The sequence below is a fragment of the Hemicordylus capensis genome, chromosome 5 (assembly GCF_027244095.1).
Source record: "Hemicordylus capensis ecotype Gifberg chromosome 5, rHemCap1.1.pri, whole genome shotgun sequence".
Classification (NCBI taxonomy): Eukaryota; Metazoa; Chordata; class Lepidosauria; order Squamata; family Cordylidae; genus Hemicordylus; species Hemicordylus capensis.
In genome coordinates, this window is record NC_069661.1 from 212,436,222 (window position 1) to 212,450,862 (window position 14,641).

The following is a 14,641-nucleotide window of genomic DNA, read 5'->3' on the forward strand; positions in this document are numbered from 1 at the left end:
CCCACCATGTCCCCCACCTCGCCACCCCAGTGTTGCGTATAGTGTCGCAGACTCACAATGCTGCCACGTGGAGGATTGTAGGGAGGAAACGGGGCAGGGGAGGCCGCTGCTGGTGGGAACACTCTTGTCTCGTTGCTGCTGCCCGTCTGCCAAACATAGGAAGCTACCATATACTGAGTCAGACCATGGGTCCATCTAGCTCAGTATTGTCCACGCTGCACGCAGACTGGCAGCGGCTTCTCCAAGGTTGCAGCTTGCAGGCAGGAATCTCTCTCAGCCACTTTGAGAATCATTATGATTGACAAGCGGTATGCAAATACTGTAAAATACATTTTGTATAAAAAATTACAAAGTAAGCTTTTAACCTGCCTTGTTTTATTTATAATTTCACACTGATGTATTCCACCACTTTTGTCTTCGAAGATTCTACTCGAAACCGGAAGTAATATATGCGTGGAAACGGCAAACGCTCGCATTTTATATATTTTTAGCATACACGGCACACTCATAAACTTACCTCAAAATCTCATTTCGCGACGTCATTGGCGCGCTGTGATGTGAACAAATCATAGAATCGAATAGGGTCTGAGGATGAAAAATTGGACTATTTACTACAAATATATTACTGGAAGATGCTGAGTTGTCGCAGCCCCAGTGGCCTAATGGATAAGGCATTGGCCTCCTAAGCCAGGGATTGTGGGTTCGAGTCCCATCTGGGGTGAGCTTTTTCCCCCTCCTTAAGATTTCTAATAATTTATGTTTTGATTTGATGTGCTTTCAAGACTATGCGCAATTATATTTGTTCCCAGCCAAAATACGCTCCCTGCTCCACAATCTTTGGGTAATTTATTGGCACTCTCAGCGTAGCGCTTCGGGCTGGATGATGTATACCGCGTTCCTTCCCTGCTAAATGTAGGCAGTTCAAAGCCCGCGCCTTCAATCTTATGTGAGCAGATAGAAATAGAATGTCAAAGTTCCACTTTCTAAATTTGTATTTTAGCTGCATTTCATACTAATAGATATGATTTGAAACGCCACAGATTTGATATATATTATCATCAGTATGCTTTTCAGAATCTATGGTCTTTTGTTAACATAATTGTTAACACAAATACTGTGGATTTCGCTGTTTGAAAGGAATATTATTATGACAACTTAATTTTGGTAACTATAAACAGATCGCACTTGATGTGATGAAACAGAACTGGCCATCCTGAGCATTTCAGCTAAGGCGGGCTACTACACACTAGAATGAAAGAACAGCTGAATCGGTGCTTCATTGCCCTGTATGGGGCAATGGGGATGATCACTGTCATCAGTCCTATAGGACGGAGGTGCATTGACAAGCACGGCCGCCAGGAGTCGCTGACTCTGCACGCGCCCCAAACGCCACTGATTCGGCGCAAACTTTCTGCTCTGCCTGACCACCCCCGAAGATCGCGCCCCGGCATTTGACACGCCGTCCTCAAGTGAGATTCGGTCCACGGCCGCAGCCAGCTTGCTGAGTTCGGTTGATCTTAGCTCTTTTGGTCGAACCTGGCGACTGGAGAAGGAACGGCTTTGATTGGCCACGGGGTGAAACCGCGCGTTTTTATTGGTTGGGTGAAGGGCGAGCAAACAGCTGGGTTGTGAAGATGGCGGCGCTGGGGTCGCCTCTTCGCACCTTTCGTAGTCTCTTACGCGAGCTGCGATATGCGAAAGGCGAAACTGGTCGCTCCTACCGGGACACGGCGGCTTATCAGCACTTGAGGGAGGGCTTCCGCGCGCATCGGGTATGTGGTTAGGCTGAAGGAGGCTGCTATGGATACCTTGCATAAGGTTTCGACCGCCAGAAGGCTTAGCCTTTCTTGTTGCATTTGTCGTATCGACACCCACCTGTCACGTTTGGAAAGTCTTCAGAGTCGGGGGGGGGGGGGGACTAGCCAAGCGCTGGTGTTACTAAGCTTTAGGTCGAAGATCTGAGAGCATTTCCCACTTTAACACTGACCTGTTCCGGCCAAAGTAGAAGTGCAATATGAAGAGTTCAGTTTAATTGTATTTGATGTAACCTGACTTGTTCTCTACTCTGAAGCTTGTCTGATGTAACAAATTCTGCGTGGGGCTGTTCTTGATAGTTGTAGGATCCAGTCTTTCCATGAGGCTCGGTTGTACAGTACATACTGATTGTGAATTAAGTGTTTAGAATATATATAGATATTCAACAAACTTGTCAAAGTGGTTTACATAGCAAAAAGTTTGAGAAGGTGGCTTTGCATCTTACCTGCTCCATTATTTTCTGGGTACAATCCTACATGCCTTATTACACCCTTGAAACAGCTTTAGGCTTTACATAGCAAGGAGGCTATCTTTTCGTTCATATCCTATTGCAGTCTTCAAAGGCTTTTTTTGGACATAAAATCAGTATCATAGAGATGTAATGTGTGTTCGTTAGTATCTTGGCACTTTGCTTCTAGAAGCATTTTTATCTGAGCAGAAGTTATGAAGGACCTAAAGCTAATGGGAGAAAACTAGAATAGAGGGCCTAAACATATGAGAACCTAAGACTACAGACTTATTGACCTCTGGTTTAATTTTGGTCCTGCTTCTAATTCTGATAACGTGTCTTGTCAGTAATGTCACTTGCCTAAACCCTCAGGATGGAGTGGCCTAGAAAGCCAGAAAGTTTTGTCTCTTCCCTCTTGTCCTAATTTCCTGAGTTGAACTATAGCCTTGCTTGTCTCTAAGGTGTGTGCTAAAAATCCCTTGGTTCTGAGTGGAAATCTGCTTTTACAACAAACTTCTATGCAGAGTATTTATTACATGTTCCTGTGCTTTTAAAAATTGTTCTGTTTTTATCATTTTTGTGAACTGTCCTGAACAGTATTGCACTGGAGAGGTGAATTAGAAATATTTTAAATAATAATATACTGAGTTCCTCATGTTTTTTTATCTTCAGGTAACCAGTGAAAAACTATGCAGGGCACAGCATGATCTGCACTTCCAGGCTGCTACCTATCTCTGTCTCCTACGTAGTGTCCGGGAGCACTTAACACTACATCAAGAATATCATGGTGGTGGTGGTGAATGCTCACTAGAGGAAGTGGCTGGGCATGTGGGACTTAAGCTGCCTCAACAGCCTGGAGGGCAAGGATGGGAGACATAAATATGAAAGGATCAGCTATTACTTCACAAGAACTTTAAAATGACTCTGTTTAAATAAAACTCTGTTTAAATAAAAATACTTGTATGGAGAACGTATAACAGGATCTTTGTGGTATTGATGGGTTTAACATAAAATTACATTGTCCGCAAAAAGTTTTTCTGATATGTATACCAATCTTTATTGTTATGGTCCCAAACCACAATAAAATACAAATATAATACCAACATATGTATATGAGCTTGTAGATTCAACACCCATTTTCAGCCTGGGAGAACGATGTTCTAAAGAGTTAATTGTAGTGACATATTGGTAGAATGTTCTTGATGAGTACTGAGTTGTCTTGCCAACCAGGATACCCTGAGTACTAGTTCAATTTGTGACTTGGAAATCTAGTGGTCTAAGAGTCAAGTGCCAGCCAAATAACAAATGCCTGACTTCTAGAAATTAAAGTCCTCTCTTGAAAAACAGCATGGAATGTTTGGAGGACCCAAATTCTCATTCTGTTTATTACGTTCTTATTCTTAACTTCCTCCAAGGAGTTCACACAACCCTGTGAGGAACGTTGGGTCGAGAGAGAGTAATAGCTCCAAGGTGACCAGTAAGCTGCTGCACATGGTTAAGGAGGGACTTGAATCACAACCTTCCTGGGCCATATAAGATACTGTATCCACTATACCACAATAGTATAGATTTTAAATATATGATTAATTAAAGATGATTCAACTACAGAGGAAAATTGCTTGACTATCTGAAATGTTTTAATACATTCATGTTTGTATGAATTATATCCTGCCCTTCAGTTTACAAAGCAACTTCCAGGGTGACTTATAAAACGGCATTTTAAAAATGCACTGACAATAGCAGCCTAAAACTGAAGCTGTCTTCAAATAGCACTGGCAAGATAAAAATATCTATGCAGGTTTCACTCTCTGGGCAGAAACGGGCACTGCCATCAAAAAGGCCCTTTCCCTTGTCCACCTCAGGAATGCCTTGGGGTAGCCAGAGGGAGGCCTCTGAAGATGATCTTAGAGTAGAGTCAGACTTGCGTGGGAGTGGGTTATTATTTAGATAGCTAAAGGATACTATGGTATTGTGGATTCCCTCTGGTGGATGACCTTTTAAACCACAGTATTTAGATTAGCTGTATGCTGTATCAGGAAAATGTGTGTAAGGCTCCAGTCCAGAAATTACACTGCATTGTGTTTTCGTGTTCTTCATGTAAATTTTGTAATGACAATATTTAAGAACTCAAGATAAAAGTTTACTTACATAGCTTCTAGTACAGCATATATAGGCACAAACATAGATAAAGCTTAAAATATCAAAACACAGCATTGATTACACAGGATATTTTGTGACATTTAGTTTCAAAGAGCATTGGTTCAAGAAGCATTGTATTTACTTACAAACCATAATGTAATTGGGGGGGGATCAAGTGAGAATGCCCGAAGGCAACCTGAACCAAATTTCCCCCTTTATCTTAAAATGTATCACGGCTATACAAAACTAGAACTTAGTGAAACATGTCAGCATTTCACTCCTCTCTTAACAGGAAACCAGTGGTCATGTACAAATTTGTTTACTGCTTCTTTGATCTATTGTTAATACTAACTCAAATTTATAATTAACCTATTTCATTTAAAGAGTGTGCATGGAACAGTCCAACAGTGAACTGGTCTGCCACGAACCGGGTGGGTTTGAGTAGTTCGAACGTGAACCACTTCAAGTCGGTTAGTCAAAGTGACTGGCCCAGCCAGTGGGTTTGAGGACCCATGGTTTGGTCCGAATTCGAACCAAACTTGGACCAAACCACCGCCATCGGTCTGTGCACACCCATACTTTATTTAGGTTCAGACTTCCTTCACTGATCCCTTGTTTGAGAAGCAAGAGCAAACTTAGATATATCCTAAATTCACATCCTGAAAAGCAACCGAGTTCAGAAACAAAGGTTATAGGTAAAAAGTTTACAGGTGAGTCGTCATATCTACGCCTAGTGGAATCAAATGAAATAAGGAAAAGTTGGATGATTTTATTTCTAATATTCATGTCAACAGAATGTGAAAAGGTGCAGAAGAGGGCAACCAAGATGATGAGGGGTCTAGAGCACCAGATTAGGGGAGAAATTTAGGACTGACAAAAGGAAGTACTTTTTCACACAGCGCATAATCTGTGGAATTCTCTGCCATGGGAAGTGGTGATGGGCACTAGTTTGGATGGCTTTCAAGGGGACCTAGGCAAATTCATGGAGAAGAGGCCTATCAATGGCCACTAGTCTGGTGCTATAGGCCACCTCCAGCCTCAGAGGCATGATGCCTCTCAATACCAGTTGCAGGGGAGCGACAGCAGGAGAGGGAATATTAAAGAAAGCAAGTATTAGTTACTCACAGCATGAGGAGGGGAGAGGAGGCTCCTAGCAACCTTTCCTCTTCCTTGTCCCCCATGTACTTTCAATGCCTTCAAAGGTCAGTTTTGAAGGGGGGGATGACCCCCACCAGGCCCATGGGGCAAGGTGGCATTTTGCACCTCACCTCAAGCACCACAATACTTTGAGCCAGCCCTGGGGCCTTCAAAAAAGTCCCCATGGGCCAAATCTGGCCCCTATGTTGTGCAGGCCTGGGATACATCATTTGAGGCTGGTTAGAAAAAAAGGTGACTAAGAAGAGGTTTATGAAATTATGCAGGCATGGAGAAGTTTAAGACTTAGATAAGGAAGGCCTTTTTCTGCCACAGGATGTGGTGGTCACCAGCCTGGATGGCTTTAAAAGGGGCTTAGACAGGTCATGAAGGACAGGTTTATTAATGGTTACTAGTCTTGATGGCTCTGCCTATGAACACCAGTTGCACAGGACAGCAACAGCATAAGAGGGAGTGTGCCCATCTCCTGGTTGTGGGCTTCCCAAAATATCTGATGGGCTTTTATTGAAAACAAGATGCTGTACTAGATAAGTCTTGGACCTGATGCAGCAAGATTTGTCTTACTTTCTAATTATCAAGAACAAGCACATTTTACCTCAGCAAGATCAACACTTACCTAAACAAAAAAGTTTTTTGCTACCTTTCTGGCCATCAGAACAGGGGCAATTTAGTAAATTTCCCTGGAAAATGAATTACAGGAAGAGGAGGAAATCCCTGAGAAACCCCTCCCAGTTCTTCGTAATCATTCACCTAACTACCAAAGACAGAGATATTTACAGCAGAGAGTTTATAATAAAAGGCGGTAATCCTCTGCTCAAACTATCACACTTCGGACACATCATGACCTCGAAAAGGCCATAATGCTGGGAAATGTTGAAGGAAAAAGAAGAGGACCACCAGCAGCAAGGTGGATGGACTAGATTACGACAGCAATGAATGCACCATTTAGAGACCTTAAAGGCCAAGTTCAAGACAGATCATCCTGGAGAGAATCTATCTATGTGGTCGCCAAGAGTCGACACCGAAATTAGTGACACTTGCTTCTGAGTAAGCCAGTCTAGGATCGCGCTGCACGGCTGGCTGCAGCCGGAAAAAATGTTACCTGCCAAGACTCGAGATCTTGCTCTTTCCACCTTGAAACCTACCATTCCACACCAACCCTCATTCCCACCCGTAGTCTGACCACAGCTGGCTACGACAAAGGCCTTTTCAAACTTCCAATAAGCAACGCTACAAAAAATGAACTGTTTGTTTCTGCTTCCGGGACTGGGAGTTATTTTCTCTTAAGACACGCAAACCGTGGACCAGTGACGCTCCCCAATTCAAAGGACGTACGTCACAGAAAGAGACCACAAACACCGCTTCCAATCAGCTCAGGCGCCGATCGGGAGGGACGACGGGTTCGCAAGCCCAATCAGCAAAGGCAGAACGCTCGACTTAGGAGGCGAAGGGCGCTTGGCTCGGCCAATCAGCGAGACACGAATAGTCAGGGAAGGCGGGAGAAGAGCAGGGCGCGCGTGCGGATGTCCGTTATTGCCAGGTAGCGCGCGCGCGCGCCTCGTAAGGCAGGCGTGAAGGGGGCGAGCGCGCGGGGGGAACCTCGCTGTCCTGAGACACAGACGGGCACGAGGCGGTTACCCGCCTTCCGCTTCGGCAAGAACGGAAGCTCCAGGCGCCATTTGTAACTCTGCCGGTCTCCGAGAGACAGAGAGAGGGAGAGAGATTCCTCTGGAGCTCGCCCCTGAAAAAAGCCACCGCCGCGTCGGCTTCGACATCTTCTAGGCCGCTGTGGGCGGGGTTTACTCGGACTTGGCCGGCCCTCCCGGGCCCCGCGCGCTTTCAGGATGTCCGCACAGGCCCAAATGCGCGCAATGCTGGACCAGCTCATGGGCACCTCCCGGGACGGTAAGAATGGGTGTCAGGCTCTGAGAGGGCGGGGACGTGCCTGTCGGGCTAGAACGAAACAGAAGCAGGAAAGGCCTAGCGCGATGATTGGCAGGGCCCCGAGTCTCGATTCGTTCCTCCTCCCCTTTAGGGGCGGGGCTTGGGCGGGTTGAGAGGACAGTGTTCTGGCGGTGCTGCGAGTTGCAAAGAGGAGAGGAGACTCGTGTGGGTCGTGTGAATGCCGGTGGGGGAACAGAATCACTTGACTCATGGGGGAGGGGCGCTTCACAACTCACGCAGGTGCAGTGTGCGAGGCGACACTGTAGCAGCCAAAGCATCGCTCGGGGCTGTACCTAGTTAACCTCGAAACACGACATTGTCTGTTCTGCAGTTCATCTTGGCTTCAGTGAAACAGCAGTTCGCCTTATTCTGACTGAAAGGGGGGAAAGTCTCAGGTCGTTTCGGCCGCTGGACAGAACTGTGATGTATGTTTGTTTTTATGGCCCACCTACTGGAAATCTGACCCAAACCAGCATTTCAAGGCAATACTGTGTAGTTAACGTTGCAGATCAACGTTTTTAGAAATTTTGACATAATTCTAGGCATTATTTGGATTTGATTAAAATACAAAAACAAAACCAGGAAATGGTTGTGTAGAAGCATTCCTTATATTTAGGCTTTATTAGGACATGAAGTCAGTTTCTAGCCTTGCTGTATATTTTTTTCTTTGATTCTGAATGACTTGATTGGATTTAAAAATACAAGGAAAATGTACTTGCATGAGGGGCCACTCTGACAACATGCCTCACAGTACAGATACTAGTTATAAGCATATGTCCTTTTGTTAGCTTATTCATGTATTTGAATGGAATTCAAAACAGTCCATTCAGGAGTGGACTTCTGGGTCCTTAAATGGAATCCTCTAAGGTTTTTTCCACTCACATTCTGACAAAATAGATGGGGCTCGGGGTGTAATGTTGATTTGCCATACAAAAATGTATGTACTGATACAGATCCAGCCTCCTGAAAATCTATAAGGCACATTTTGCAGTCTTTTTAGGCAGCTTATTTCATCTTTGAAGTGATCCTGTGAGACACTGATACTGTTTTATCTAAACCTGCTTCTTTTAGTTTAGTTATCCTTATTTTGATGGAGATAGTGAGAGTTCTCTTTGTTTCTGATGTCCTTTTAAAATATGTTCCTATGGCTCTTACTCACTTTATTCTCCTTGGCAGCGTAGCTGCTTAGGTGGCTATTGCTCCGCTTCATACAGTTGTAATTGTGGTGTTTTTCCTGTTTGTGGTTACACTTGGCTTTGGTTTTTTCTGTTGTTAACTCTTCATATTGGAATTTTTTTGGTTCCTGAAGCTCAGTGAGGAATTCCAGACTATGTATAATTGAAATTAAACATTTTTTTTAAAAGTGTCCCTGCTAGCCATAAAGAGGGGTAGAGTTAGGGGTGAGGTATCCAACATGTGTTCAAATGAGGATTAGGTCCTTCAATTCCCTCCACAAGTATTATTTGGAGTAAAACATCTCAACAGATTTTTAGATAACTATTTTACAGACCTTGTTCAGTGCCTGGACTAATATAAAAGTATACAGCTTCACTAATGAAGTTGAAGTACAAATATCAAATGCTCATCCCTAAGGTTACAATCCTTTGCACAGGAGTAAGCGCCATTTAACTCGGGGCCCTTCTGAGTAAACATAGGTAGGATTTCACTACTACGGCTAGCCAAAATGTGTGGACCCCTGGTTATTTAAATTCATATGCCTACATAATTTGTTGTGTAAGAAAGAAGCTAATGAGGACAGGAGTGTGGCCTTGCTTCAAGTATTCTCAACTGAGGGCCACAAATAATTTCTGATTAGTAATTCAAGTGAATATCTGTGGTAATGACTGATCCCCTCTCCTTCACCAAGTATGCCAGAGAACTTGAAAGAAGGTGGGGAGATATATTGAGTTTTGGAGCAGTGCAATGAAAAGTCCTTGGAGAAGGCAACTTCTTCGTCCAATGATCAGTTCAAATGAAAGATTTTTCCTCTCCTCTCAGAAGGAAGTCATTGGGTCACTTTGACCTCGAGGTTAGATTACAGCAATCTGTTTGTGAAGGTTCTAAAGGGTCTCTTTTGAAGACTGTCCAGAAACTGCAATTCAAAATGCATCTGTTAGGCTACTAACGAACTGGTCATGGGAAACACATCTCATCAGTGTTTAAAGAGCTCCAGTTTGTGTTTGCAAACTGCTTGTTTGCAAACACAATCCAAAGCGCTGGTGCTCAGTTTTAAAGCCTTACACTACTTGAGACCTGGGTACCTAAAGGAATTTTTGTTCCCATATCATCCTTCCCATACACTGTGATCATCTTCAGGGATCCTTCTTCGAGTGTCCCCACCATCTGAGGTGAGGTAGTTGGCAACAAGGACAGGGTTGTATTGGTTGCAGAATTTTTTTCTCCCCAAGGCGGCTTGTCTCGTACCCATATTGTTGTCTTTCTATTGCTTTTTTAAAACATTCTTCTAGGGCTTTTACTTTGAAAATACTAATTGGATTAATTTTTAATCTAGTACAGAAATTTAGATCAGGCCTTGACACATTTATTTGGGTTTTAGTCACCAGTCCAGAAATTCAGGAGCAAGACTTCCCTCTGCTCACTTGCCCCCAGCAATGTCCTTTGCACTATGAGGGTTGTGGACTGTAAAGTGAACTCATTGCCTTGCTTGCTTACTCCTCCTAGTCACATCTGTCTGGCTTAGGTAGGTGGTGGATTGAGTTGAGGAGGAAGCAATGTGCCCCACTTTGCTTGCTTGTTTCTGATCGCTTTGTTCCATCACTTGACCTGGCTCAAATTTCCAGGTGTCATCATGCATGCTGGCACCTGGGAATTGTTGTCCCCTGATCTAGACTCTTTGATTCTTTTAAAGAGTAGAATCATTGTGGTTTGTGCCAAGTGTGAGAAAGTTGCAAACATTTTATCTGCTATTCATGAATTAGGAGACAGAGATCTTATTTTAAAACTTGCATGTTTTAGTTTCAGTGTTCTCATAAAGGTCTTTATAATAATTTGTCTTCTCAGTTTACTTTCACACATGTTGGCTGCAGTATTTGACATAGTTATTCTAATCTTACAATTCCTGCAGTTTTCATTCTGTGTTAAAACTCTGAAGTGTGTGCAATGCATTACCTTAGCCAGATGACATTTGTGTTTTTAACTGACTCCTCTCACTTGAAGTGTGTGTTAATGTATTCAGTATATTACCATAACATGCTTCTTTGAGACCAAATTGAAATACACCGTCACTCAAGAGCCAAATAGGCTAGTATGGCAAACTATACATTTTTAAGTGAATTATTGTGGATGATGTAATTAACCAAGAGAGATGTTGTTTTAGTTAACGCTAATTTGCTGGATTTAAAGCACCCTTAAAGGTAAGGAATGACCCTGATTTCTACAAACAGAGAAGGTTCTATGTTATTTTAATCATGGAAGAACATAGCTCAGTTTTGAAAGAAAATAATTCTGTAAGAACTTAACTGAGACTTGAGGATATTTGAAAATTCTGAAGCTGTCATCAAGAATAAAATTAGTTCATTATTTAATAGATTTATGGGAATGATATGCCCCCCTTCTTGGAAACTGTATGTCATAAAATAAACCATGTGGTAGATAGAGAAAAGGTCTCTGTCTCCCAGCCCATATCCTAATTCTTGGCTTACACAGTTAGTACTCAAAAGAGACCAAGAAAACATCTTCCATGTTGGAAGCCTGATCACATTCTCCCTTGCTAAGTTGTGTGAACTTTAAAAGCAATACTTATGAATACAACAGTCGGGAATCTTATCTCTTGCTTGCAGCAAGTGCATTCCTGGAGAATGTGCTTGGATTCTGCAGTGTACCATTTGGAGACTTCTAATTTAGGTAGTTTTCTCATTGTGTTATGTATATTGTATATTTTGTGTAATTTTGCTTTTAGTTTAATAAAAGTTTGAATTTATTTATTTACATTTATATTTTGTTCTTCAAGGAGCTCAGTGGCTGTACATGGTTTATGTTTATCCTCATAACAACCCTGTGAGATAGGTTAGGCTGAGAGATAATTGATTGGCCCAAAGTCCTCCAGTGAGTTTTATGTCTGAACAGGGATTTGAACTTGCGTCTACCCAGTTTTAGTCCAACACTCTAACCACTACACCACTCTGGCTTTCATTTAATCTGAATTCAGTTTTAATTGGGATATTTTTTGGTTAAGAAGATGAGGCGGGAAGAGGTGGGTTAAGAAAGAACCATGATGCCACAGGATAGAAGAGGTATGAGTTCTGCTGGCCGATTTGATTTATGAAAATAGAGAAAAGGTCTCCTACTCCCAGTCCATATCAGGTTCTAATCTTTCTCTTTGCTCACACTGTGAGGGAGCAAAACAGTCTTGTTGAATTCTAAAAATACCACCCCCCCATTTTTTCCCCTTTGGTGTCCCAGGGACTGGCACAGGTGCTCCTGGGTTGTGTAATCTTTTCCATGGCTGCAACAATGGCCACAACCTCAGAAAAGACTATAGATCCCAAGAGCACCCACGCTATTTCCTTGGGCTCCATAGGAAAAAAGGCGGAGGGGGATTTCCTTTTAAAGGTCAAGCCAGAGAACACAGCTGTCTGCTCCCTCACAGTGGGGAGTGAAGAGAGAGACAGGAGCCATTACTCCTTGCTCCTGCTGGTTCTAGTAAGCAGTTCACAAAGTGGCGGCGGGGGGGGGGGAGGATTTAGCCCACTTCACTTCACTTGCCTTCTCCAAGATAGCACTTCACTTTGGGCCAAACCCAAATAGGTTCCTTTTCATAGTGCAAACCTTTGCAGTATTTTGTCTATAGGAATCCCAATAGGAACATTGTTTGAAAGTGTTAGAGTTACAGTGCAATAATCTGTGATCTCTGGCTTGGATATTTATTGCATAGCTGTAGATTGCATTCTCTTTAAGTTAGAGTATAACTGGGACCTAAGCAGACTATAACAGGTCCCTAAAATGTAAGTAATGTTAGTAAGGTTTTATTGTGATATCATAAATGGGAATGAGGCATAGGAAACCTTGGTTTGACATGCAAATAATAGTTATCAAAAGGGTGGGATGGCTAATCCTTGTTGATTTTAGTAATGTTGTGAATGCACTTTTTTTTTCCTACATTTAATGTCCACAGCAACGTTGGATAGTATGTTAGCTAAAAATAAGAAAACGCATTACATATTTTTAAAAGGATTATGAAATTTAGATTTGTTTACTGTTGCCAACTTGATTTAATATATGTTGTTTACACATAGAGCTGTAGTGAAAACGAAATACAGATATTGTTTTTGGATTATGATAGCCTCCACTAGATTATGATTTGGTGGAGTCTGACCTTAACATTTATTGGGAAATGAATTTTAATATCCAGGAAAAATATAATACATATACATAGCAATTATCCTCATATTTAGGTTTTCCTGGATGCGATATCATTATAAAATTGCTTTTTACCTCTACGAAGTCATAGATTACATGGAAATATGGTTTGGGCCAGACATCTTGCAGAAAAGGAAGCTGCTGTTTCCTAAAGATGAACTTAGTCTTGTAATTCATGCATTCATTGCTACCATCTTATACCAATAATAAACCTTTCAGAGGACATTGGAATATGTAACAATAGAAAGTGATTTCCATGTCACACTACATCTTAAAAATACCGTAGTAACCATGGGTGCTGATGGACAAAAAGCTAAAGTAGCAACCAGATTTTTTTCTAAACTTGTATTTTCAATAGATGGGGGAAATGCTGTTTGCTTTTTTAGTTTGCTTAAAATTTGCTAATTCTCCCATTAAATAATATGTTTGTGTAATTTTTTATTTTATTTTGAGAGACGTAAGTCTTATTCACTGAAAACTAGGTGATCTTATGAGATGAGCCTTATCCATAAGCGGGGCTGGAAAAGTGTTTCAATTTCTAGGCATCAAAATGTTAGGGCCATCATCAAATTCTTAAGTATCTGGATAATCCTGGGGGAAGGAGAAGGGAAATAAATAACATACTGTCACCTAGGAATGAAAATGTTTTTCCAGTCCAGCCTTAGTTTAGGAAAAACTACTTCTGTTGGTAAACTCTCAGAGAATAACAGACTATCACATTGCTGTCAGGCACAAAATAATTCAGACTTCCCACCATTCTTTACATTCAACATGTATTTCTAGATGCTGTGATGAAAATGCTGGCAGAGTTTATTATATACAAACTGAACAATCTGGCCCCTTGTTTTATTTATAAAGGTTCAATGTATCTATGCCTGCCTACTTCATTCTGCAAGGGAGTGTCAGAAAGGCCCCGCATTCGCCGAGCCGTGAGTTATTGCTAACTTTTCAGATGTGTTAATTAATGTGGAACCAGCAATTTGTGTCTTTAAAAAAAGGGAGACTGGGGGGAAAATACCCCAGTCCCGCAGTAGCAGGCATGACTTATAAAGACAACTCTAAATTTCCATTAGTATAAAACGATTAAATCTAGAGATCTAGCTTCTGAAAACCTATTGTTGAACTACTCTGAAGCTGTTCTAGTATGTGAATTACTGATCTAATTATCCTGTTGATAAATTATGATTTTTGAAACAAGTGGAGTACAACTCATCTGAAAATGTTTTCATTTCACTTCTGTATGGAGCAGGTACTTAAAACCGGAATTACACAATAGAATGATTAGATCAAAGATTTGCAGTGTAGAACCACTGCATAGACTTTGTTGCCTCTTCCAATAAGCTTGAAAGGGTAGTGACTGCATTTATACCTTCTCTGCCCTCTGAGGTGAAGTTGGGATAAAGTTGCAAACATCCTCTCCCCTCCCCACCCCCAGCAGTTCTCTTCAGTAATTCATCAGTAGGTTTTCATTTTACATGACAATTTAAGGAGTAATGTAAATAACTTGAGTTGTATAACTGCTGCTGCATCTTTACACAGAAAATACCTTTGAAAGGACCTCTTTTTTCTAATCTGAAATAGTAATTATTCAATTGTCCCTTTTTCTTGAAGGAAAATAAACCCTGCAATAAATCAGTAGCCAGGTGTTGAGTTTACCATTTAGACCTAATATTTCCAACCTTGTTCACAGATGTGATTGATTAGACTTGCAATTGGACTTCAAAGTGTGGTAAGCAGGTTGATGCTTTTGTGTTTATAGAA

The 14,641-nt window shown here is 41.8% G+C and overlaps 2 protein-coding genes and 1 non-coding gene across 8 annotated transcripts in view; all 3 read left to right on the forward strand.

The window, feature by feature from the left end:
* The first annotated feature begins 648 nt into the window (after positions 1–648).
* TRNAR-CCU (transfer RNA arginine (anticodon CCU)) lies at positions 649–721 on the forward strand. The gene has a single exon. It is a non-coding gene; the product is annotated as a tRNA-Arg (tRNA).
* An 814-nt stretch (positions 722–1,535) lies between these two features.
* FMC1 (formation of mitochondrial complex V assembly factor 1 homolog) lies at positions 1,536–3,366 on the forward strand. Its single transcript, XM_053252134.1, has 2 exons — positions 1,536–1,772; positions 2,936–3,366. The coding sequence occupies exons 1-2, from the start codon at positions 1,635–1,637 to the stop codon at positions 3,140–3,142; spliced, it is 345 nt and encodes a 114-aa protein (XP_053108109.1). The 5' UTR covers positions 1,536–1,634; the 3' UTR covers positions 3,143–3,366.
* Positions 3,367–7,013: 3,647 nt separating this feature from the next.
* The window catches only part of LUC7L2 (LUC7 like 2, pre-mRNA splicing factor), a 46,630-nt gene continuing 39,002 nt past the window's right edge, over positions 7,014–14,641 (forward strand). Inside the window, exons 1-3 of one of the 6 annotated variants that reach the window (XM_053252132.1) lie at positions 7,418–7,462; positions 13,739–13,809; positions 14,571–14,609. Coding sequence is in view for 5 of the 6 variants with exons in the window: in XM_053252127.1 (XP_053108102.1) it covers positions 7,680–7,741; positions 13,739–13,809 (133 nt within the window). In the remaining variant the exon portion in view is untranslated. Of the gene's footprint in view, positions 7,463–7,664; positions 7,742–7,909; positions 7,927–13,738; positions 13,810–14,570; positions 14,610–14,641 lie in introns of those variants that run through there. The other 5 variants (XM_053252131.1, XM_053252127.1, XM_053252128.1 and 2 more) reach the window with 5 other exon arrangements.

What these genes read in the sequence shown, in the direction of transcription:
- FMC1 (XM_053252134.1), top strand. Translation starts at nt 1,635, where the DNA reads ATGGCGGCGCTGGGGTCGCCTCTTCGCACCTTTCGTAGTCTCTTACGC. An exon ending in AGGGCTTCCGCGCGCATCGG is followed by an intron (nt 1,773 to 2,935) that starts GTATGTGGTTAG and finishes TTTTATCTTCAG; the next exon opens with GTAACCAGTGAAAAACTATG.